General features: G+C 44.2%; 1 protein-coding gene across 1 annotated transcript in view; it reads right to left on the bottom strand.

The window, feature by feature from the left end:
* Window positions 1-25,985, bottom strand: part of gucy1a2 (guanylate cyclase 1, soluble, alpha 2) — a gene marked incomplete at both ends in the record, with an annotated part of 112,009 nt that extends 86,024 nt beyond the window's left edge. Inside the window, 3 exons of the mRNA XM_080731160.1 lie at window positions 200-312; window positions 3,830-3,891; window positions 25,536-25,985. Coding sequence (XP_080587286.1) covers window positions 200-312; window positions 3,830-3,891; window positions 25,536-25,985 — 625 coding nt within the window. The remainder of the gene's footprint in view (window positions 1-199; window positions 313-3,829; window positions 3,892-25,535) is intronic.
* Window positions 25,986-26,400: the final 415 nt, after the last annotated feature.

The raw sequence follows: 26,400 nt of genomic DNA, 5'->3' as shown, positions 1-26,400 counted from the left end.
AAAAATAATCACGATTATGTCAAATAAACACGATTAGACGATTATGTAATAATTGTGACAGCCCTACACACACACACACACACGCACGCACGCACACACACACACACACACACACACACACACACACACACACACACACACACACACACACACACACACACACACACACACACACACACACACACACACACACACTGACCCAGTACGGTAGCCATGTACTGCAGCATGGCTGAGATGTCCTCTTCAGAGCCAGAGTTGTGTAGAAACGGGCATTTGTCCATCGTACGTTTCTCCTCAGTGTCTCCCTGACACCTGCACCAAGCATGACACACACACACACACACACACACACACACACACACACACACACACACACACACACACACACACACACACACACACACACACACACACACACACACACACACACACACAGTTTAAAGTTTACAGTTTAGGCATTTAGCAGACGCTTTTAACACCCAAGGAGCCAAACTTGTTCAGTAACGAGTTAAGGCCACTAGGTGTCACCACGCCAAACTCGTCCCTGAACGAGACAACGAAGGGTTAACTGTACGTGCAGCTGCCTGCCCTCTGAATGACCCGAGTCCATACGTCACCCTGTAGCAGAGAGAGAGAGAGAGGGAGAGAGAAAATGGCGGAGGCTGGTTGCATTGATTTCCATTCTACTCTGAAACATAAAAGGGGCTTTATCTCTGAATGAGGTGAAAAGAACGCCAGGGAAGCAGAGATCTGATTGTTTTCACGGCGACACTATACCGCGATGGTCGGCTCCCGTTTGGATTTTAGTTTCGCGAGCGTTTGTAAACAAAGGGATTATCTTCCTCAATCGTCAGTGGACACCCACGTGCACACGCACGAAGCTTCCGAGGCTCTTCAAAATAAAGCGTGAGTGAACGGCGGCAGCAGCAACAGCTAGAAATGTTAAAAACCTGAGCAGCCCATGTGTTAATCCAAAGTGATTTACAATAAGCAGATAAAACATCACAATAATTAACAAGATTAAATGTCAGTACATCAACAGCAATATAACAAATGCAAATGAATATCTATCTAGAAAAAATATATAATCCGTAAAGAAAAAAAAAAGGTTTCTAAGAAACCTAAAAACAAATGCTAACTAGCTTCACGTATGGTCATTGATTTTTTTCAGTAGTGCTAAGGGTTTAGGTGGAGTCTGAATAGGTGAGTCTTCAGTCCACGGTGAAAGCTAGCGAGTGAGTCCGTTACTCTAAGTGCGACAGGGAGTTTATTCCACAACTTGGGGGCCAGGAGGGCAAACTGTCTCGGACGAGTGGATTTTTGCCCTGGGGTTTTTAGCAAGGGTTCTGTCAGCATCCCTGAGTTGCCTGATCTAAGTGAACAGGTGGGGGTGTACACACACACACACACACACACACACACACACACACACACACACACACACACACACACACACACACACACACACACACACACACACACACACACACGCACACATGCAAGATTAGCTGAGAGTGAGCCTGATAAATGTGTTCATAATACAATAATATTTGTTCAGCCTATAATATGAGAATTTTCAAATTTCTTAATTTTTTACATTTAAATAAAACAGTTAAAGAGTCATGAAACCCAAAATCACTTTTCTATAAATATATATTATATAAATGAGTCACTTGTGATTGGGAGCAATGATGGTTCAATTTGCCCTTATGCTTGTGGATTCAGAGCTTTCTGCTGTCTCTGTAGCTATTTCTATGTAGGCCTATACTTCCAGTTTCTGAGTAGAAAATAAATATTTGGCGCCACTCATTACATTATTTGCTCACTGCGTACCATTAGTTCGGCGTGAGGTGGCTTATCTAATTAATATTAACATTTGTTTTATATAGATTTGTATCAAGGGGGGCGTGGTTTCACTGTACTTGCGTTTCTGACCAGAGAGAAAGAAGCTCAGTGACTGTCTGTTTCCTGGTTCTCTCTCACTATTCGGACTGTATAGTATTTTCAATGGTTTTAGTGGGATATATACAATTTGAGTATTTTAGCCATGGCTTGTTGTTTCGTTCTGAGCCGACACCACCGTGTGAAGCTGCTGCTGTCCCTCTAGCCTCGGAAACCCAGACTTCTTTTGGCGATCGGAAGAAAAAGAAGCATGGGCGATCGCGTTATGATCACTGTTGGAGGATGTGTAGAATTTCCCTAACCAATCAGAGTGCAGAGAGCGTCGCACCGAATGTGTCGACGTCATGACGCAGCAGCGTTCTCTGCGCTGAGCAGAGGGGGGAGGGGGGAGGAGAACACATGCTGTTGGCCGGAGACTCACGGAGAGACTCACCGCGCCCGCCCATCTGCCTACACTAAACTGTCCGCGTTAAGTTAGAGTGCTGTCCCTCCCCTCCCCGACAGTCCAGAGCACGGCTGGAGAAAGTTAACCATTGATAAAAGCTCAGACAGCTTGTTTGAAAAATACTTGCACATTTTTACCCCTGCCGTACGGCGAATCAGTGTCGTGAATCAGCGTCTTGTGATCAGCGTGGGTGGGGATTTCCCCAGAACTCATGTGCGTTTCCAAGTAAACAAGCGCCGCCGCCGTACCGTACCGCGCATCGCGTCGCCCGTCGCAGTAATATGCGATCGTATCGATCTCGCTGTGAAACACCAGTAGCAGGCATGTTATGTTGTGTTTGATTCCTAGTTCGTAGCGCTCCTATTCTGCCTGTTTCTTTGGTTAGCAAGTAGCACTAGCAAGCAACAGGCTAGCCACTAGCCAGCCACACATAACAACACTGCTTTGCTACTGTTGTGTTGGTCAGACGGTGAACCAATCGCAGAAGACTGCCTCTTTGGCAACGCCCATCCCAGAAATCGCCCTGGGTGGAAGCAACTTCAGACTGAATAATGGAGTGAAACGAAATGTCAATTCAGGCTGAGTGTCAGGCTAGGTCTGTGGCTCAGATGCCGAATAAATAATGGACCTTGATATGAAAAGGGTTGAAAACCACCGTGATGCAGTATACTGTACATGAACATAAATAAACATTAACATAAGACCCCCCAAAATGTGTGTGCACGGGCCTGGAGCGGAGGAGGGAGCTGTTGGATTGCAGCTAGTACAATCCAATGTCCCAGATTGTTGTACTAATGTATGGTAGAATGTCCCTGACTGAACCCTCTACACGCAATGAGAGCAGTGCGTGTGTGTGCGTGCGTGCATGTGCGCGTGCGTGCATGTGCGCGTGCGTGCATGCGTGTGTGTGTGTGTGAGTGTGTGACAGAGAGAGACACAAAGACAATACAGTAGGCAGAGAAGTAGACATGTTGTATATCGTCACTGTCGGGCAGAAACCTCGTATCTCCAAGTTTCAAGTTTGTACGTTCTTTCACCAAGTAAAGCCCTGCTTCATCATACAAGGCCGTCGCACAAAAATAGTGAAAACAGCAGATCTACAAGCACACAACGCCTCGCGGTGCAAGGCGTTGTGTGCTTGTAGATCGGCTGTTTTCACTAGTTTAAATCATTTTTTAGATTATAAATACAAAACGAACGGTTTTGGACGTACAAGGTTTTTACCCGAAAACAACGATATGATAGAGCCAAGTGTAGAAGTGCCAAAGAGAGGAAGAGGCAGACAGACAGACAGACAGGCAGGCAGGCAGGCAGGCAGACAGACAGACAGACAGGCAGGCAGGCAGGCAGGCAGGCAGGCAGACAGACAGACAGACAGACAGACAGACAGACAGACAGACAGACAGGCAGGCAGGCAGGCAGGCAGGCAGGCAGACAGACAGACAGACAGACAGACAGACAGACAGACAGACAGGTTCTTACCGCGTGTCTTGCCGTCTGTACAGTTCCAGCGTTCTCTGCAGAGCCTGCTGAACAGTCTGTGTCTGCAAGATAGGAAAGAAGAAACCCACGGAAAATGGATTATGTGTCTGTCGCGTAGCAATACAGAGTATACAATACAATACAGCATGTGTGTGCGTGTGCGTGCGTGCGTGCGCGCGTGTGTGCGTGCGCACGTGTGCGCGTAAGGGTCCAATTGGTTCCATTTGTACATTCTCTGGGTTACAGAACAATAAGGGTCCATTTGGTTCCATTTCTCTCTGAGTTACAGACCCGTAAAGGTCCATTTGGTTCCTAACTATCAATCATTTTGCTAGGGACCCCCTGGCCCCTATAGGGGCACCTGTACCCCACTTTGAGAACCACTGGTTTTATTGTATCCGCGCTCATCGCGCGCGCGTGCGTGTGTGTGGCTCCGTAGCAGAGGCTCAGGTGTTTTGATTGGAAATGAATTCAAGCAGCACTTCATAAGAGGCTGAGTAATGCAAGCCGCTCTGCAATGAGCCATGACATTTCTGCTTCAAAAAGAACTCAATCAATATGCTTATTATGCAACAATAAGGCCATCTCATTGAACCGCTCGCAACCTGGTGCCCCTATTTTGGGCATGTTGTTGTGGACAGAGGATTTCCAAACTTGAGAGTGGCTGTTTTCACCCCATGCAACACCATCGTATGATATGTTTTTATTTTATTCTATCTGTAAAAAAAAACTATGAAGAACGTTTTAATGTCTTCAGACACTTTTCTTTTTTTTTCTTTTTTATCCCAAGATTTTGTAACCCATTTTTCACCCGGTGTCAATTATCTAATGTCTCTGCTCTGCTCTCCCTCTGCCAACCTGGGGAGACAACAGACTGACCTCATGCTTCCTTCTATGCATGAGGAGTCCAAGTTGCTTCTTTTCACCTGATGGGGGAAGTTTCCCGGGCTGGAAGTAGCGCGTGGAAGGAACACGTTATTCCAACCAGTTCCTTTCCCCTCCATCAGGCGCCCTGGCTGGCCAGGAGGAGGCAGTTTAGAGACTAGTTTACCTCCTTGTTTTCATACACTTGAGAGAAAGACGTGTTCAAAATTGCGGGAGAGTATTTTTTGCAGGTCTTACAGTCCGAGTGTATCAAAAAAGCTACTCAAAGACACTAAGAAAAAAGACAATAACAAAAGAAAGGCAAACGATTGGGAAGGGGGTGTAGATTAGAGGTTCAGTTCTAGATGCCACAGTGAGAGAGGTCATGTTAATTAACACTTTGCAAGCCACGGGGAGCCCCTTAATATTAAAACCGGAATATACCGGACATCTGAGCAAGGAGTCTCAGCCGCGCCGTCTTTTACCGTACTGGGTCATTAAAAACGAAATAAATGATTTTTATCCGAAAATCGGCGATCGTCTAACCTTCCCTAGTCACCACTCGTCCATCGATAGCGCATGGCTCGTCTGACATGAAGCAGAAGTGACGTCATGTCCATTCCTTGCAGAGGCTTCCCAGCAGCCGTCCATTTTCTGTTTATACGTTAGTGCTAGTATAGCAGGAGTGCTGGGGGCTATGCGAGCGAAAATGCTCATATCTACTCTTGAGTCATACGTGGATTATTTGAGCCGACATTTACGTGAACGGATCGCGCACGTGAAACGCACGGGGATAAGATGCGTCGGCCGAAACCCCCACTCTAAGCCAATGCAGATTGAAGAATTTCACTGGGAACTGTGGTGAGTATACAACAGGGATCGCGTTATGGTAATGGGGGATGAAGACCACGTGATATAGCGCTGAATGTCTGGTAAAATGAATGCGGTTCAGATCATTATATAATAATAGAAATTTCACGGCTAATCTACAACAAGCCATTCTATTTCGGCTAGCAAAGTGTTAAGCAAGGGAACATTTTCATCACCATTAAAGGGGTTTATTTCTCTATCTATTGGCTACTTAATAAATAAATGAATAAAATGACAACAAAATGTGAACAAAGTAATGACAAAACGAAGGACTCCATTGCATACGGTAATGAAAGTTGTCCATTCATTTATGCAAGGTGCATGCGTTCAGTGCGTTTGAAAGAAGAGGCTCGCGACACGACAGATACAGCATGAGACATGATTAGACAGTGGTCTGTTGAGTTCAGCGGTTATTATTCCAAAATTACAGACCGATGAATTCAGGGATTGACCAATCTGAATCAAGCCATGTAATAAATAAATATATCAGGATTCCCACACATTTTTACCAATGCATTCCCAAAACTTTTCCAAAACCTTTCCAGAATATTTAACCCAATTTCCAGGACTATATAACAATAAATCAGCGCAATAACGAGTCACTTACTCCTATGTGCCAATGCCCAAAGACAGGCAGTGTGGCAAAAATAAAGCGTGCAGGCTGCGAACAGGCCGTGGCGTGCATGCGGATCGTGCACGATAGACATGCACATGCCCACGTCAAAAGGTACGAAAACTGTGAACCCTCTCAAAGTCGATTTATGGTGGCAGTAAACAAAATCAATAACCAAAATCAATGCATACTGTAGCTATTTTTTCCAGGACCTTCCAGGACCCTTGATCAATTCCAAACCTTTTCCAGTACTGGAAAAATATTTTTCTAATTTCCAAAATATTTCCAGGAATTTCATGACTGTGGGAATCCTGTATAATACTGACTGACTGAGAAACCACAACAACCACAGAAAGTGGGTTAAAACATCGGCCATGAACTTTTGACTGTTTGACCCAAACACACAAACACACAGGCTCAGCTGTTGCACAGACAACAGCCAGTGTTTCCCCATCAATAGCATTCTTTATTTCCATGTAGCTACAAACTGTAGCCACAAAGCACCATGCCTCGGTGCACAGTGTGCCACAGTAGATATAGCCACAAGGAAACCAACTAGATGAAAGGCAGAAGCCCAATAGTAGAGTCAAAAATGGCAGTTCCGTGACCGTGGAAGCAAAGGTCCGTTTCTCAATGGATTTGTCATCTAGGAGGGTTATTAAACACATTTGGCCGGGCTGTCTTTTTTTAAATGGCCGGGAAAATGTTTGACAGCCTTTGCTCTGGTGGTCACGGAACTGACATTTTTTTACCTAACTACAACCCGTGATGACAGAGACTGTCTTTCTCTCAATGTCTGGGGTTCCCACACATTTTAGTTCCACGCCCAAAAGAGACATTTTGATGTCTCTGATTTAGTGGTTCCCACTAGGCCTGTCACAATTATTACATAATTGTCTAATCGCAATTATTTTGCATGATCGTCATAAACGTTTCCACGTTGAAAAATGTTCATATAGTTTCAAACACTTACAAAAAGTCTTGAAAATAGCAGATCTACAAGCTCATCGCGACGCGTTGTGAGCTTGTAGATCGGCTATTTCCACTATCTATCAATGTTCTTTTTTAAGTATAAAGTCGTCAATAGGTCAGTCATTTCTTTGTATATTTAGGTAGCCTGATTTCAGATTCTGCGCTGAACCAGTCCGATCAGAGAGTGGGCGGGTCTATGTGCTGGAGCCAGGCAAATATTTAGGCCAAGACGAATCGAACGGCGAACGCGGACGCGGCCACCGAAGCGGGTGGCCGCAGCGCAGCTATCTATAGGCTATGCATCGTCCAAGTTTCACAATCTTCACACTTTAACATGCACAATTGCTATTTAAACATTCATTTAATATAAATTTGCAAACTATTTCTAGAGCAGGAGAGGGGAGAGGAATGGAAGCAGTAAACAAGTAGCCTATAGTTAGGTTGTGCGTGTGTGTGTGTGTGTGTGTGTGTGTGTGTGTGTGTGTGTGTGTGTGTGTGTGTGTGTGTGCGTGCGTGTCTCATTGTTGATGACAGTGTAATCCAGAGAGTGTGTGATTCATTATAAATCAGTACCAACGTGAGAGAGTAGCAACACAAAGTCCACAGCACACTGCACCAGCTGGACGGGGCAATCTGAGGTCCCTGCCCACTGCGGTGTGTGTGTGTGTGTGTGTGTGTGTGTGTGTGTGTGTGTGTGTGTGTGTGTGTGTGTGTGTGTGTGTGTGTGTGCGTGCGTGCGTGCGTGCGTGCGTGCGTGCGTGCGTGCGTGCGTGCGTGCGTGCGTGCGTGCGTGCGTGCGTGCGTGCGTGCGTGCGTGTGAGCAGCTAATCTCCGGTACTGTTGGACCGATCGGTGTCAAACATTGCACAAACACTCCCTGTAGGCCAAGAAGACAGAAAAGAATGATTTTTAAATAAAACATGAAAAATAAACTAAACTAAACAAAAGAAAAGAAAAGGAAACTAAAACATGTCTCCTAGGGTAGATACCCTCACAAAAACATGCAGTAATCCAGGTTTCTATAATGCCTCCCCCTGGCCACCCGGGGCGCCTGATGGAGGGGAAAGGAACTGGTTGGAATAACGTGTCCCTTCCACGCGCTACGTCCAAACCAGGGAAATCTCCACTGTCAGGTGAAAAGAAGCAACTTGGACTCTTCATGCACTGAAGGAAGCATGAGGTCAGTCTGTTGTCTCCCCAGGCGCGGCAGAGGGAGAGCAGAGCCCAGGATTACATAGGCAATTGACACTAGGTGAAAATGGGTTACAAAAATCGTGGGATAAAATTTTTTTATCCCACAATTTTTGTAACCCAATTACAATTAATAATTTAATTATAAACATGCAATGCTAAGCTAACTAAATCTTTCATAAATCAAGGCTTGCTGAAAAACTAAAAGTACTGCAATTGAAACTGATATCAAACACCAAACTGATATCTGCTGTGCCTAGGGCATATGACTTCAATATCAATATGCCTTGATTAAAATGAATGAATGATTTTCTTTTTATAGTGACAAAAGCAGATCTACAAGCTCGCAACGTGTTGCATCGTAACGTGCTGTGAGGTTCAAGTGGTTAATCAGACACATCGATTTAGTCTATTTTTTAGTTGATTTCTTGACATATAACAAACAAAAATATGATCAAAAATATATTTCGATTATAAGTCGGTTATGGGTTCGAAACATCAGTTTTGATATAGTTTCGGTTAATTGCCCAGGCCAGTCCTACTTGTACAGAAATCCTTTACAATAATTTCTACAAGCATTTTGCCTATAATGACATACAAGCTCACTACTACAATGTGTCACGTTGCTTGCCTTTCTTTAAATAGACAAAGTCTATAAATCCCTTTTATGCCCATGTATGGAGATATGGAGATCCCTGTGATGCCAGGGGAACAAATCCCTTTTTTGCCCATATATGGAGATCCCTGATGTCCACATCACTGTGGCGCGACCTCGCCCTAAACCACTCTACCAGAATGGGTTTGCCGCTCTGACATCACACTCTGGCTTCACTGTGATGTCACAATAACATAATCCCTTTTATGCCCATATATGGAGAACTGTGATGTCCACATCCCTGCTGTCCACATAACTGTGGCGCGTCGCTTGTCGCCCTGAGGCGTCTTACTAGTACTGCTTAATTAGTTAATGTGTTTTTTATAATAATAATCTAAATCTCCAAAGTATCTTCTTACTTAAAGGAGCTATAGTCAACTTTTTCTTGAAAAACGGATGCTAAAATAAAAATAATGTTTCGAAAATATTTTATAAAAAAATAAGCTTCATGTATGTAAAATAATGATAAAATAATCATTTTGGCCATTGTCAGACCCACACTTTGTTTACATTCTAGACTGTAAACAAAGTGTCGGCCCTACAATGAAAAAGTTGACTATAGCTCCTTTAAGTTTTCAAATAATTGTAGTGGAGTAAAAAAAAACTACAATATTTGCCTCCCAGGTGCAGCATATCGGGTCTGTTCGGGGGGGATAAATTCTACAGTACTTCAATAAATGTACAAACGAGGGGCCTGACTGTTCTTTTTTCTTTCTTTTTTTTTGCATTGTTTATATAATCTATGACGTCAGCAACATGGCTGGCTAGAGGAATACGTGGAGTAGTGCTTGTTAAAAAAGGTTAAAAATAATGCAACGTGTCTTTGGAGCCAAGAGAGTGGACCGCACTTCAAACATGTTTGCAGCGGTCGCCTAGCAACAGCGGGAGGCTGTGATGACTTTTCACAAGCTTCTGTTTGGGGGGGGGGGGGGGGGGGGAGGGAAGGGGGGGCGTGAGCCAAGAGAGAGGGACAGTACCCCTCCACACGCACGCACGCACGCACGCACGCACGCACGCACACACACACACGCACGCACGCACACACACACTTTCGTTTAAAGGAAAGTCATGTTTTAACTCCCTGACACCCCTCTAATCTCCTTCTGTTTGTGTGTGTGTGTGTGTGTGTGACTGTGTGTGTGTGTGTGTGTGTGTGTGTGTGTGTGTGTGTGTGTGTGTGTGTGTGTGTGCGTGTGTGCGTGCGTGTGTGTGTGTGTGCGTGCGTGTGTGTGCGAGCGCGTATGCGTGCATGCGTTTCTCACGACATTCACCTTTATGTGTCCTTTTACTGAGCTATTCATTCACCAACGTCATCACTCACACACACGCACGTACGCACACACACACACACACACACACACACACACACACACACACACACACACACAGGCAAAGTTATCAGGTTTCAACCCACGACAGCAGCCAGGACAGACACACAGACGCGCGCGCACACACACACACACACACACACACACACACACACACACACACACACACACACACACACCACCATCGTCATCATCATCAGTCTGCATTGTTACAGTCATGGACAGCTGAATATTACACTCTCACACACGGACATACGCACATCATGCACGCACTCGTGACACACACAAAGACTTTCATGAACACGTGAACACGCGCGCGCACACACACACACACACACACACACACACACACACACACACACACACACACACACACACACACACACACACACACACACACACATGAATAGTCAGTCAGATCAGGTGCAGGTGGGATACTGACATTCAAGTGCAGATTATTTATATGTACTGAAAAGCCCAGCCGATATATTTGACAAAAATGGTACAGGGCCAAAGTGGGGTCCCCCCAGGAGGGTTTCCAAGGGGTCCCCAGCTAAATTGTGCAAATCTTTGAATGAGCGCATTAATGCCACGAGAATGGGCGTGCGTGTGCACGGTGAACGTGTGCATTGCTTTAAAAAAAAAGGTTCTACACTATGCATTTAAAAATAATTAATATAATATTGTTTATGTCCCAAGAACATTTTTCAAAAGGTTTGAAGCTAAATTACCACTCCTGAATACAGAGCCCCTGTCATTTCTGCCTGGCTCTCAGAGCATTTTCAGCTACAGTACCACCAGTGGGAGGACTGTGCTATTGAGCCAGTTTTGGCCCCACACTCCTCCCCACCTCCTGCTCAGCAGGCCTGCCCACCCCTCCCCAACCCTCTCCCAGCTCCTCCTGCCTCCTTCTCAAGCCTGCCCACCCCTTCCAAACCCCCACTCAGCACAGCAGTAGCAGTTAATCTCGCCTACCAGGCTTTCTGGGGGAAAGCCTGGTGTTCGTTCACAACAGGCTGTTTGGTTTCCGCCTAAAGCGCGGAAACCACTAGAAGAAGTGGCGTCGCTTTGATTTGGTTCCCTCCGTTTGTTTCCCCAATCCCTATTAAAATGCTTGCGTAGCCTAGTGTAGTCTTGCCAGTCGCTAACAGTTGGACTAAAAGATGCATATACCAAACGATTTTTTCAAAAGCAAAACTACTCCGCATCAAGGAGTTTATAAGGTAGGCCCTGAAAGTAAGTCCTTGAGCGCAGGGGAATATTTTGGGTTAAAACTGAATCCGGTTTGATCTTTCCGGCAAATTGTAGTCTTTTGAGTACTACGACATGACGTGTTGTGGTTTCCGCTCCAGACCGGTTACAGCCCCGAAAAGTGAAGTGATCCCAGACTAGTAGCAGTAGGTCCCTTAAAATCAGACAGCCCGTTCTGAGACCTGCTTACATAGATCTGCCCATAAACTGAGAAAGACGCAATGGTCAGAAATAGGACTTTGTGAGGATAGAAGTGCTGGTGGGACACCAAAAAAGACATAAAAATAGAAGGGAAAAAAAAGTAAATTCATGGTGTAGTCCCTTTAATGGTCGCCCTACGCTAATGTGTGCAGAAAATAAACATTAAAAAGTTGAAATATGGATACAGGGTTTGTGTCTGACAGAGGCCATATGGGGCACATTGCATAGGAGAACAGAATGTCATGTCAAAGTGAATAATAGAGTCAATAGCAGTTCACTTCACACCGCATACAAACATGGACAGTACAATGTGTCCTGTATATCCATTAAAGTCAATAGTAAACAGCCCATACATGGAGTGTACAATGTGTCCTGTATCCATTAAAGTCAATAGTAAACAGCCCATACATGGACACAGTACAATGTGTCCTGTAGCCATTAAAGTCAATAGTAAACAGCCCATACATGGACACAGTACAATGTGTCCTGTATGCATTAAAGTCAATAGTAAACAGCCCATACATGGTCAGTACAATGTGTCCTGTGTCCATTAAAGTCAATAGTAAACAGCCCATACATGGACACAGTACAATGTGTCCTGTATCCATTAAAGTCAATAGTAAACAGCCCATACATGGACACAGTACAATGTGTCCTGTATCCATTAAAGTCAATAGTAAACACCCCATACATGGGCACAGTACAATGTGTCCTGTATACATTAAAGTCAATAGTAAACACCCCATACATGGGCACAGTACAATGTGTCCTGTATACATTAAAGTCAATAGTAAACACCCCATACATGGGCACAGTACAATGTGTCCTGTATACATTAAAGTCAATAGTAAACAGCCCATACATGGACACAGTGCAATGTGTCCTGTATACATTAAAGTCAATAGTAAACACCCCATACATGGGCACAGTACAATGTGTCCTGTATACATTAAAGTCAATAGTAAACAGCCCATACATGGACACAGTGCAATGTGTCCTGTATACATTAAAGTCAATAGTAAACACCCCATACATGGGCACAGTACAATGTGTCCTGTATCCATTAAAGTCAATAGTAAACAGCCCATACATGGACACAGCACAATGTGTCCTGTATCCATTAAAGTCAATAGTAAACAGCCCATACATGGACACAGTACAATGTGTCCTGTATCCATTAAAGTCAATAGTAAACAGCCCATACATACATGGACACAGTGCAATGTGTCCTGTATCCATTAAAGTCAATAGTAAACAGCCCATACATACATGGACACAGTGCAATGTGTCGTGTCCATGATATGGATTATATTATGTGGTTCACATTGTGAACCATGTCCCTGACTTTCTCCAGCTTCTCTGTCTGTCCAAACCTCCCTGTGTGTGTGTGTGTGTGTGTGTGTGCGTGCGTGCGTGCGTGCGTGCGTGCGTGCGTGCGTGCGTGCGTGCGTGCGTGCATACTTTTATTTTTCTCCTCTCCCCTCCTCTTCTCCCCTCCTGTTTGATGATTCTCCTCACAGACATAAACCAACAGTCATTTTATCGCTTTTTTACGAAGGTCTGCCACCACAGCAGGAAGGTAGGCCACCACGGTTAGAGAAAATAAAGAGGAGTCTACAAGACAAGAATCCCCCCCCCCCCCCACCCTTTATGTTTAACCCCATCATGACCACTCTGTCCAACAAGAGGCTACTATTCAATGTGTGTCACCAGCTGTAACAACCGCCACCATCTCACACCACAAATCCTCACAGCATAATAGCTGCTATGTGTGTGTGTTATTGAGTGTATGTATGTATGTGCGATTGTGCGTATTAGGGCTGGGACATTAACTGATTCATTTTGAATTCAATTACAAACTTTTACGCATTTTAATCGCACTTAGTTTTTGCACCACATAATACTCCCCCCAGGAATCCGCTGAGAAAAAGTCTTGATTCCGCGGAGAACAATCCTGATTCTGCGGAATTCTGCGGCATTCACCAAATATTCGAATATTCGAATATCAAAGTCACTATTCAACGTTGTTCACCGAAGTCGAATACTCGCTTTTTTATTTTTTTATCGTTTTCTCTTTAAAAAATATATAGTTTATAAAGCTTGACTAGATAGGAAGTCATAAAAATGAGTTGTCAATGCCCCTGGTGGATGAATTTGTTAATGTTCTATACCAGGGCTTCTAAAACCTTTTTAGGCCGTGACCCCAAAAATAAACATATTTGAACTGCGGACCCCCACCCTGACAAGCACTTGGAATTGTAGGTATTAATGTGACTCGGTTCCACAGATAAACAGATAAGCAGATCTACATGCTCACAACGCCTCGCAGCATGTAGATCGGCTATTTTCACAATTTTGCCTCTTGCTTACTTAATATTTGACAGTTTGGCCAGTCCTGTCGAATATTCAACTATTCGAATACTTTGAGGTGGAATAATTGATATGATATGATATGATATAGTACTTTATTGTCAGTTCACACTGAAATTTGTCTTACGACACAGCAGTCATGTATTCAAAACATATATACAAACATTTGTAACACATCAAGGCATACGTGACACGCTGAGTCGTGGTGCAGCCCCTGTACCAGCGCACCAAAATTTCACTTGCTTGAAAAGATAATTCGAATACTAAAAATCATTATTCGTGAATGCCCTATTGTATGTCCCGCACACTTGGCTCATTGGCCAAGCTTCACGGGCGCTTAATGAAATTAACTCATAAAAAGCTGCTGCTCACTTCACAATTGGTGTTTTATTTTTCTTCTCTTTTTCGTGCCATTTGATGGTTTGACATAAACTAAGCATGGCGTTGGGTACAGGAGTCATATAGAGGGTATGCGCCTGACATCATCATCGTACCCAGAGGTTATGCGGGAAAGCCTACTGAATAGCAAAAAAAAAGACTTTCTGGCCTTGACAGCCCACACATCCTAACAGAAAGGTCCTATCTGATTTTGTTAAACGACATTAAACAACGTTAAACTCGATTTGCCATTCACTTTATGCGTGCACATACCCTCTATACACACCTTGGCTGTAATCAGTAGCGTCAGTTCAGCAAAAGCTAGGGTATGGCAAAGATGGGAGTCCTTATGGAAAAGAGGCAATACATTTTGTATAACACGGTTCTATTGTGAAAATAGCAGATCTACATGCTATTTCACAATGTCTGAAGAAAAAAAAAAAATTTTTTTTCAGTTTTTTACACAGGTTTCTAAGGTTTCTTGGGCTGGATATGGCAGCCTGTAATGTTTGTTCCAGTGCAGCTAAACTTGGCATGTTACTAACAGGGTTTCCGCTAGGCATTTTTGGGGCCGGCCACGTTGGCCGGCAGGATTATATTTTACCGGCCAATCAATTAATTTATCGGCCATATTATAATGAACGTCACATACGTGTTTGCAGATGAGATACTGTATGTGCGTGTGCATGGTGCACCCAACTGATAATTATAGCGCTGGGCTCCTCTGTATTACAGATGCAATTGCAATATGTTCCTGAGTTAACGAAATAATAGTCTAACTATCTACTTATGTAGGCCTAGATCGCTTGCCAAAAAAGAAGTGAATAGGTTAAAGTGGACGCAACTCAAGCGAACCGTTTGCGTGCCCTGCCACACAGTGTCCTACAAATTAATAAGTTAATATATGATTTTGGCTTCACGTCTCATTAAACCTTAATATGCAAACATACAACCTTTGTTTTGTTTTTTTAATGTTATGTTATGATGGCGCAAGGAGGAAGGTTGACTTGCCTCTGTTAGTCTGTTGCTTTGACCACCGTACAGTGGCATCACATCCATGCGATCAGAAAGTCATTTGCGTGCTTGTATAATCCATGTGATTCCACAGAGTTCGGGTCCCTTTTTTATTATCGTCTACTGGGTCCAGCTTGGTCTAGATTACCTCGGAAGAACCCCAGTTCTGTTCGGATCATAACACTAAACCCACGCTGTATAGCGCTGATTTGGACAAGCTGCTGGAATTGTCAGTGGTGAAACGTGATGTGTGCTTCTCCGTATGGCCGTCCTGCGTATCTAAAATAGCAGACATACAAGCTCACAGCGCCACGCGTTGCTGACTTGTTGTGAGCTTGAAATAATTATGTGAATAATAAGATTAAATGATAAAATAGCCTAAGAGGCATTTTCCCAGCCGGCAACGGTGGCCGGTGGACTTTATAATTACCGGCCAATTAAACATTTAACCGGCCAATGGCCGGTAAATACCGGCTAACGGAATCTCTGGTTACTAAACGTGCCACCATTAACAATAATGCATTGCACCTGTGCAGCTGACCTGCGGAACCTGGGAATATATCATTTTGTCAAGCTGGGGAGAATACAAGTCTGGAGAATATAATCATAATACCTTGTTAAAGTGACCATTTTGTTAAATTTTGCATTTGTAGTTATTTTACTGTAATTTAACAACCCATTCCCAGCCAACTTAAAATATGGATGTGCGCTAATAATGCCAGGAAATATTAATATTTTAATGTGATCAATTGTACGAGTCTGAACAGAGAGATGATAAACTATCCCCAAAAACACCACTAGAGTGCGCCATTGTAACACTGTAAACATAACAGGTCTCTGTATGAAGCTTTGTAAACAGCCCCTCCTCTATGGGTTTTAAAATGGCGGCACACCGGAGTACACAATCGCGTGGATCTAAACGATTCGTGGCAGATCGTTCACATTGACCTATCGTCCGGGCAAATGGTTGGATGCAGACGCCACACAAAAAAAATCGGAATGAAAATCCGACCTACTGAAGCAGCGTTATGGATGTTGTTAGTATGTTAGCAGGCTAACGGCTGGGAGCTGCCATCTTACACAGACAAGGACTGAATACCATGGACGTCATCAGCTTATACTTTTTTTCCACGGTCTATCGTCACAGCCAGTACAAGGTAGGGGAAACCGTTTGCGCCGCTAATACATCGAAAAAATTGCTAAAAAATTGCTTTTATATAAAAGTCGATCTGAGAGTCGATCGGCAGGGACGTCCATAATAACAATGTCGATTTAGGAGTCGATCGGCGCTAAGTGAGTTAACAACATAATAACCAGCGCAGATAGACAAAGAGACATTCATGGATTTATATTTAAAAGTAACTTTTATTTTACCCTCTGGACCCAGGGTATGGCAGCTACATACCCTTGCCATACCCAATTAACGCCCCTTGGCTGTAATCAGCTGTCAGTCTACTGATTGTTTGCAATCAGCCAAGCATTTCTACACACCAATCACAGCTCTGCTGATTGTTAACCAAATCAGCCACGCCGTTCTATGCTCCAATCATATCTCATGCTCTCAACAGGGCTGCTCCTTTAAAGAGCCTGTGAACAGGAAATGCCCTATTTGGGGCTTTTTTTTCTGGGCGGGGATAAACACCATACCTGATGACACACTCAGGTGAGTTTCAGTGAGGTCATCAGTGTCACCGATGGCACAATTCTTCAGCCAAGGTGTCTATGCTGGACTTAATGATAATGATTTCACTCCCTTCAGTGGACATGTTCTGTGGTCTGACAAACGTGAAATACATAATACTGCATATAGGCCAGCTCATACTGGGTTGGGGACAGGGGTTTTCAAAGTGGGTGACGTCACGGGGCACCCTGGGGTGCCGCAACTGCAGTCCAGGGGTGCTGCGAGATCATTTGATAATATTTGGAATTTATTTGGACACTTGAAAAAATTATTTAGTATCATTTTAAACTTGAAGTACTACGTTATTTTCAGTCAGTTCTAACCAAAATGGCTGTTATCTCAACGTTTTCCTCGCAACATAATCACTAAAATATCCTCACTGTCAGGCAGAAACCTCTGTCGCACAAAACTAGTGAAAACAGCAGATCTACAAGCACACAACGCCTCCCATCGCGAGGCATTGTGTGCTTGTAGATCTGCTGTTTTCACTAGTTTAGTATATTTTATAGATAGTTTAGTACATCTTGTAGATCTGCTGTTTTCACTAGTTTAGTACATTTTATAGATGATAAATACAACGGTTTTGGACATACACGGTTTCCACCCGACAATGATGATATGCTATAAATATAAGGTGCTGGGAGTGAAAATTATTATGTAGGGGTGCCTCGGATTAAAACAATATTTATGGGGTGACCTGAGACAAAAGAGTTTCCTTATTGTGTCGTATCTTATTGTATTCTTCATTCATTAGATCTCTGATTCCCTCTCTACACTTCTGCTGCTGCTTCTAGATCACCTTTTAGTTCAGAGTCTGACAGAGGCTCAAAGGCCATTCTGATCTGAATGAATGTCTGCTGACTCAGGTCAATCTGTCAATGTATTACTTAGGCCCTGCGTACCCCCTCTGGCATTAGAAATTCAGAATTTCAATCAATTATATCTTAGTTACAATGAGGTTGAGCTGACAGTGAAATGTATTGATTCCGTTTGGTAAAAGTTTGTCTGGCACACAGCCATGGGTCTGGACTGGACTGGCTGAGTAACAGCACTATAGTTGTCTCTGTAAGACCCAGTGTATAATTTTCAGATAAAAGAGAAAACACTCGCAAAAAGCCAACAGTTAAGCCATTTAACCCCTGTTCATACCCAGGAAAAACGCACACAGTCTAAGCGCATAGAAAGGAACGCAATTATGTGCGCCTCCAGTCCGCGAGGCTGTTGTTGATTGACAGTCACTCTTGTCGGATCACTTCCCTGTTATTCCCCACAGCCATACCTACACGCAGAGCAGTGCAGCTTTCATTGGCTTCAAGAGCTCACACCCGCACAAGATTTGAATAATGTTGGTTGACTAGGGAGTGTGTCGCTGTTACTACATCTCATCTTTTCGACACCCGACTCTAACGCTCACCCTAACCTTAACCCTCCGGTCGAAATGATGGGCGTTCGCAAAAGCGAGATTTCCCCAAGACGAACTTCATTCAAATTAAATGTGTACCGCCAGTCGGTCTCATGCATGCGATCAGCGCACCTCCCTTAACACCCAAGGGGCCAAACTCGTTCAGTAACGAGATAAGGCCACTGGAGGTCGCTGTGCCAAAAGGAGTTGTCTCGTTCAGGTACGAGACAAAGGGTTAACTGTGAAGCGTGCTGCTGCGCACATGTTGTGTTGTCTGTGAAAGACCCTGGTCCATATGTCATAACGTGGCTCGCACAGAAACAAAATGGATGGTCTAGGCTTCATAGACTTCGATTCTAGGCTGAAACATAAAAACAGCTTTATCTATGAATAAGGTGCAAAGAACGCCAGGGAAGCAGAGATCTGGCTGTTTTCACGGCGACACTTTACCGCGATGGTCGGCCCCGGTTTGGATTTTAGTTTGGCGAGCGTTTGTAAACAAATGGATTATCCTCCTCAATCGTCAGTGGACACTCACGTGCACACGCACAAAGCTTCCGAGGCTCTTCAAAATTAAAGCGTAAGTGAACGACGGCAGCAGCAACAGCTAGAAATGTTAGAAACCTTGGCTTCCCATGTGTTAACGTGCATGTGTGTGTGTGTGTGTGGTCAGCAGAGGTATTGCCATGATACGGACATAGCCCCTCAGAGGAGCGGCTCCACCGCTCAAAAATGGCAGATCTACAAGCTCACAGCGCGGCATCGAGTGCCACACTGTGAGCTTGTAGATCTGCCATTTTTGAAATCTCAAATCTCTGCTTCTGGGGGTCCCTGGAACAATATATTTTGAGGTGGGGCTCCGCGATCAAATACATGTAATATTGGGGGTCCATGTAATATTGCCCTCCTGGCCCCTAAGTTATGGAATAAACTCCCTGTCGCACTTAGAACAACGGACTCACTCGCTAGCTTTCGCCGTGGACTGAAGAACCACCTCTTCAGACTCCACCTAAACCCTTAGCACTACAGAAAATCAATGACCATACATGAAGATAGTTAGCATTTGTATTTAGTTTTTTTTAGAACTTTGATTTTATTGTGTTTTTTTTCTAGATAGATATCCTTTTGCACTTGTTATATTGCTGTTGATGTACTGACATATTATCTTGTGATGTTTTGTATCTGCTTATTGTAAGTCGCTTTGGATTAAAAGCGTCTGCTAAATGCCTAAACTGTAAACTGTAAACTGTCCATTGACATGAAAAAGTTAACTGATTTAGAAGAATTTATAAGACATTTATAGAATCGGGTCAAAACATTCAAAGACTTGGGCAAATGTTCACAATTTTTCAAAAATAGCAGACCTACAAGCTCGCAGCGCTCTGCGAGCTTGTAGATCTGGTATTTTTCAATAGTTAAAACATAAAAGAATGGTTATAATTCAACTGGAGTGGGCGGAGGAAGAGTATATAATGAATGCAAATGAAACCCTGGCATCTCTACAACCAAACACACAGTGCTGCCTGAAAGACTACCAGTAAGACTCCCTAATCGGGAGATAAGCGACCATAGGTCGCTTATCGGCATTTTATGTGAGCTGCAGTGGAGGGGGTCCTCCACTGGGGGCGTCACCACTTTTGCATCCGTTCTGGAACACGAGGAGTGGGTGGTCCCCGGGAATTTCCCGTGAGCAGCCCCGTTGGGGTGGTCATTTGGTCATTTTTGCACATTTGGTAATTTTTTACACTTGGGGGTCCCCCAGGGAGCTGGGGGTCCCTGGGGCTCGGGGGGTCCTTGGAGGTTGTAGTTTGGCAGGCAAGGAGTGTGTGTGCAAAATGTGGCATGGATCAGGTCAACGGTTGCGGAGATATGAGCAGGGAAAAAGTGTGACGTGTGACATGTGAGCACATTTGGTCATTTTTTACACCTGGGGCTCCGGGGGTCCTTGGAGGTTGTAGTTTGGCAGTCAAGGAGTGTGTGTGCAAAATTTGGCATGGATGGGGGCAACGGTTGTGGAGATATGAGCAGGGCAAAAGTGTGACGGACTCACTCACTCACAGACAGCCTGTGGAGGTTTTGGTAGTAAATGCGACCTATGGTCGCAAACAACTTGATTTCTTAACGATACAAACCCTCTGTTAAACATTAATTGTGACATTTCTCTGTATTGCAAAAGCCGGTAAAGTTTGTGTGTGTGTGTGTGTGTGTGTGTGTGCGTGCGTGCGTGCGTCTTAAAGTCTGGAGTGACTTCAATGTCAAGGTTTGGCAGCAACAAGACTCTTTGCAACATTACGCAGAACTAAGTATCAGCATGGGCCGATGGGAATGATTCAAGGCCTAGCTTGAAAGGGAGAAAAGGAAATGGCACATTTGGTGATTAAATATACTGTACACAAAGATGTACTATTTTCTTCAGACAACATTAAATTACAGTCAGTTTTGCCTGGCCCGTCCCAAAAAAACGGATTAGTGTAATTCGAACTCATTTGCACCATATGCACGACAACCAAAACACACACACGCACGCACACACACACACACACACACACACACACACACACACACACACACACACACACACACACACACACACACACACACACACAGAGAGAGAGAGAGAAAGAGCGAGAGAGAGAGGGACAGAGAGAGACGGAAAGAGAAGGAGAAAGAGCGCAAGGGAGACAAACATTGAGAAAGAGAGAGTTAAACTGCTAGACTGTTTGTGTGGTGGTGTGTGTTGTTTTGTGGTCAGAACATGCTCTATTCTCTCTGTCATCATGGCGTACACGCGGTGTCTGCGTGCGTGTGTGTGTGTGTGTGTGCGTGTGTGTGTGTGTGTGTGTGTGTGTGTGTGTGTGCGTGTGTGTGTGTGTGTGTGTGTGTGTGCGTGTGTGTGCGTGCGCGAGTGTGCGAGAGAGAGAATTAGGTGTAATCAACAGCACGTGTGTGTGTGTGTCACACTGCCCTGACAGAGACAATTAAGCCAACTGGTTGTGTCTATGTTTTGAGGACACTAGTAGCAACCTACATTTGCATATCGTCACGGCCAAAACCTCTTAACTCCATTATTGAGGTTTTTGATTTTTTCTTTGGCATAAATCAGGGCTATTGAACACCCTTTACATCTGAGTGTTGGTTAAAATAATATTGAACAAATGGAAAGTAGTAAAACATGCTTAACTCCACACTTTCTGCCAAACCAGCTAACTCCATCCGACTGGCCCTCTCTTCTTTTCATAATTGTGTGCTATAGGACAAGTCACATACCGCGGCCATGTGGCCAAGGTTTCTGTAGCGTGAGCTAGCTAGATATCCAAGTATATAACCCCCTTCCCCGGACATGACGCGTATATGTCACGTGATGCACAAGTACCCCCCCTGGACATGACGCTACTATGTCCCCACACATATTAATGAGGCTTCAGCGTTAGTTTATGCAGGACATGGGAGTCAAGTTGCTGCCCAGCTGTAGTCAGATGTCAGTCAGCTCTGTTCCCATACCTCATAAACATATCTGCAGGTCATTATGTCGCATGACTGCCATACTCCAATCAAAGCTCTCAATCAGTAGGGAAGGCTCCTTTAAATAGAGCTTGCTTTCTCTACCAATGCTTGGTTTTCCGAAGCTTCGGAATCATTCGCTGCTGGCTGCCTCCTCCACCCCAGCCTCCACCTTTGCACGATCAGTCTGGCTAAGCTCAAATACTTGTGATTGTCTGATTAAGTTACATGTCAATGTTGTTAAGCTCAAATACTGTGATTTTGACTAAGTTTCATGTCAATGTTAAGCTCAATACTGTGATTTTGACTAAGTTACATGTCAATGTTAAGCTCAATGAATGTGATTTTGACTAAGTTACATATCACTGTATTGCTATTATATCCCTATGGGGTGGTATTGCTTTGCGTTCCCTGGTTTTGCCTAGCATGCTCAGAAAAGCTTGCACAAAATTCATGGAACATCTCCAAACGCGGAGCCCTTCAAATGCCAAGATTAACTGTATTAACTGTAATTATTATTAACTGTAACATTTATGCAATAAATGGTTAAATCTTCTTGACGTGAATGTTCCTGCCTAAACCGTGTGTTGTTGTCGCTGCTATTGTATCCTACTGACTCACCTGCCAGTGAGGAGACAGTGCTGACAGGTGCCACCCCTGCTACGTGCAGCAGGAACGTGCACACATAGACAACAAAGGGGGCTTGAGCCCCTGCCCTTTTATCCGTCTGTAAAAAGTTCCCTCTCCAGACCATGAATGCAGTTAATGCAAATGCCTGCTTTCCATGCCATACCTGAAGGCAGCATTCAAGAGAATTGACTCGACCAAACCCTCCTGAACTTGAACGCATGCTTATGTTGAAATAATTGCCCTCTCTGTGTAGAAATCCATGCCGTTACACCACATCTCCAGTATTTGTACTTGATTATGCTTAGTTCGGTGTGGTATCACGCACCGAAAATAGCCGACCTCCAAGCTCACAACGCGAGCACACTGACACACTGACAAACACTGACATAAGTGATTTAAAAGTTCTCTGGTTAAAACGTTGAAGCTCTATATTCTGACAGTAATCATTAGGGTTGGGTATCGTCAGCGATACTTTTAATGGTATCGATTCAATGACGTCGATACTATCTGTATCGGTTCACGTCAAAACGAACGATACCTTGTTTCGATACTTTTGAATGCACCCCTTGCCGGTCGCATCTGTAACAGTTGGGCTACTGAGAGTTTAATGACTGCTTTAGTAGGCTACACTCGTTACTGTGAAAATAGCAGAGAATAGCCTATAATGTGTATTATTATGATAATGATCCAACATCTATAAAATAGCCCATAGAAAAAGGCAAATAATAATTATAATAATAATAATAAATAAAAAGTATCTAAAATGGTATCGAAAAAGGTATCGTATCGATTCCCAGGTATCGAAAAAGGTATCGTATCGATTAAAAGGTGAACGATACCCATCCCTAGTAATCATTGCTATATAGAGTGTTTATTCAGTAACCAGAGTATCCATGTCTCTCCAGCTCATCTAGTCAACAGAACAAACATTTTCATTTTCGTTTGTGTTGTATTTATCATTTTTAAAATGATTTAAACTAGTGAAAACAGCCGATCTACAAGCACACAACGCCTCGCGCCGCGAGGCGTTGTGTGCTTGTAGATCAGCTGTTTTCACTACGTTTGTGCGACGGCCTTGTGTGATGAAGCAGTGCTTTACTTTGCGAAAATAATGCACAAATTTGAAACTTGGGAGATACGAGGTTTCTGCCCGACAGTGACGATTTACAAGCTTCAAATGTACTTTGTTCTAGTTCCAATTGTGTCTTCTCATATCTCTCTAAGATTCTTAACAACATAAATCTCCTCTAATAAGTGCATGTCCCTGTCCCTGACACAAAACCTTTACAGAGGCTTCAGATTCCCCCGGCCAACTACATATCAATTTGGGGGTCCTTGACATGAAAGTGTTTGAGTTATAACGTGCCACATTAAGGATAACCTTTGAGCCATTAAAGGATGTAACTTAGGCCAGGGCAGTGTTGCCAAGTATGCTTGGCTTTGGGCTTGTTTTCCTTCTAAAATATTGGAAGCTGCGGGCTGCAGATTTTGGGGCTTTTTTTTTCTACTAAACTTGTAGTTGTTTATTTGGGATTTGCTTCAGTTGAACCACTTAAAGGAGTAGTTTACCCCCAAAATAACTTTTTGTTTCTATCTATTATTACTCACCCCATGGAGACTCGAGTTCAATAATATTTCGTAGTTTTTGTCGCATTCCGAAGCCAATCATTTGAGGAGACTCTTTGTAGGCCCATTGATTCCGGATGGGAACCAAAATGCATTTGGGTCTCCATCCGGATTCAATGGAGGTACATTTATTATAATCAAATTATCGGCTTCGGAATGCGGCAAAAACAAAAACATTTTATTGAACTCAAGTCTCAACGGGGTGAGTAATAGATAAAAAAAAGCAATTTTGGGGGTGAACTACTCCTTTAATACCCCTATATGTGTGATGGAGAGAGTCGCAGCCCCAGCCTTGAAGCCTCAAAATGTCTAGTATCTCCCCCGGACGAAAGCGATGTCTCTTTGGTCTAGTGGTTAAGATATTGGACTTTCGCGTGGGAGACCCGGGTACAGACCCGGGTGGGGAGGTTCGGATCACCTCAGTTACATATGCACATCAGCTATTTGAAAATAACGTAAAATGGTGAGCTTGTAGATCTTATATTTTCAAATAAGATCTTGCTATTTTGGGGTGGATGGAAAGTCTGTGAATGTTATTGAAACAACACATTTACGATAGAGTTTGGCTGCTGGTTGCTTCGTAGACCCTTTTTATCTACCCTTAAACCCCATATGGGTGAGCAGAGTCCCTCAGGGCTCTATACTAGTGTCTTCTCCGTTTTCTGTTATTGTGGGGAAAGCTTTCGCGTTGTGAACTTGTCATTCTGCTATTTTCTGCGAAAGCCTTTCCCACAATGAGGATGCTGGTGTTTAAGTCAGGGGTCTTCAACAGGGGGTCTCTGGGACCCCTAGGGGGTCCTCAGAGTTACTACAGGGGGTCCTCCAAATCTTTATGTGATAGAAACTTTTTTTCCCCTTTTTTTATATTAACCACTTGAACCCTAGCATCCACATTCTGAGAACTTTAGACAAAAATAATAAAAATAAAGCATTGACGGTTCAAGTGGTTAAATATCTGAAAACACAAACTGACACGAATCCAAAATACACTGATGATTGTGCTGTCAAACGATGAAACTTAATGAACAGGTTGTGGGGGTCCCTGCTTCAATCTCTCTCTCTCAACTAAGGGGTCCTCCTTGGCCTGAAAACGTTGAAGACCCCTGCTTTAAGTGGTAAAAAAAAAGGAACTCTCGCCAAAAAAAAAAAAACTACTGACCGTGGGTGAGGTGAGTCTCTTCAGGCTCTCCCCCAGCGAGTCCAGGTTCACCCTCCTCCGTGATCGGGTGGTCCGCTTGTTGACGCTGCCTCCCGACGACGCGGCGGCCGCGGACCCCCGCGTCCCCTGCTGCTGCTGCTGCTCCTCTCCTCCCGAGGGGAGCTGCCTCCTGTCCCCGGCCGAGGAGGAGGCTGTGGCGGCGGCCGGGCTCCTGCCGTTCCATAACTGGGAAGAGGAGGATGAGGAGGTGTTGGAGGTGTTGAAGGAGAACGAGGAGAAGGGACAGCCTCCTCCGGAGCGAGGGTTCTTCTCCTCCGTCAGAGGTTCTCCCCCAGCACCGGTGGTGGTGTTGGTGGCGCTACCGGTGATACCAGGGGACTCTAGTCCGCAGTCCGAGCCCACGGAGCTGCTGAAGGACTCTGAGGAGATCTTGCGCGAGGAGGAGGACATGATGATGATGGTGGTGGTGGTGGTGATGGTGGTGGTGATGGAGACGCCGGTCCTTTAGAGCGGGCCACGTCGGGTCCACACATCAGAAATTATTATGGAGGGGGTGGTGGTGGTATGGAGGGGTATGGATGGGGAGGATAGGCTTGCAGGGAGAGAGAGGGAGAGGGAGAGAGAGAGAGAGAGAGAGACTACACTAATGGCACGCACGCATTTTTCGTGCAATGACAGCTAGTTATTATTCCCAACCGACGCCGAGCTGCACCGTCCGAAAAACAAAACAAAAATAAAATACAAAATACAAAAATAAATGAAAATAAATGTTTCATAAACGGTGGTCCGTGATACGGGCGAGCCGCGGCGCGTGTAGGAGCATTTTCAGACGCATGCAGTCTGTCAAGGTGCGCTGCCTTTAAAT

This window comes from Nannobrachium achirus (genome assembly GCF_963921795.1).
Source record: "Nannobrachium achirus genome assembly, chromosome: 8".
Classification (NCBI taxonomy): domain Eukaryota; kingdom Metazoa; phylum Chordata; class Actinopteri; order Myctophiformes; family Myctophidae; genus Nannobrachium; species Nannobrachium achirus.
This window is presented reverse-complemented; position numbering and strand designations above follow the sequence as displayed.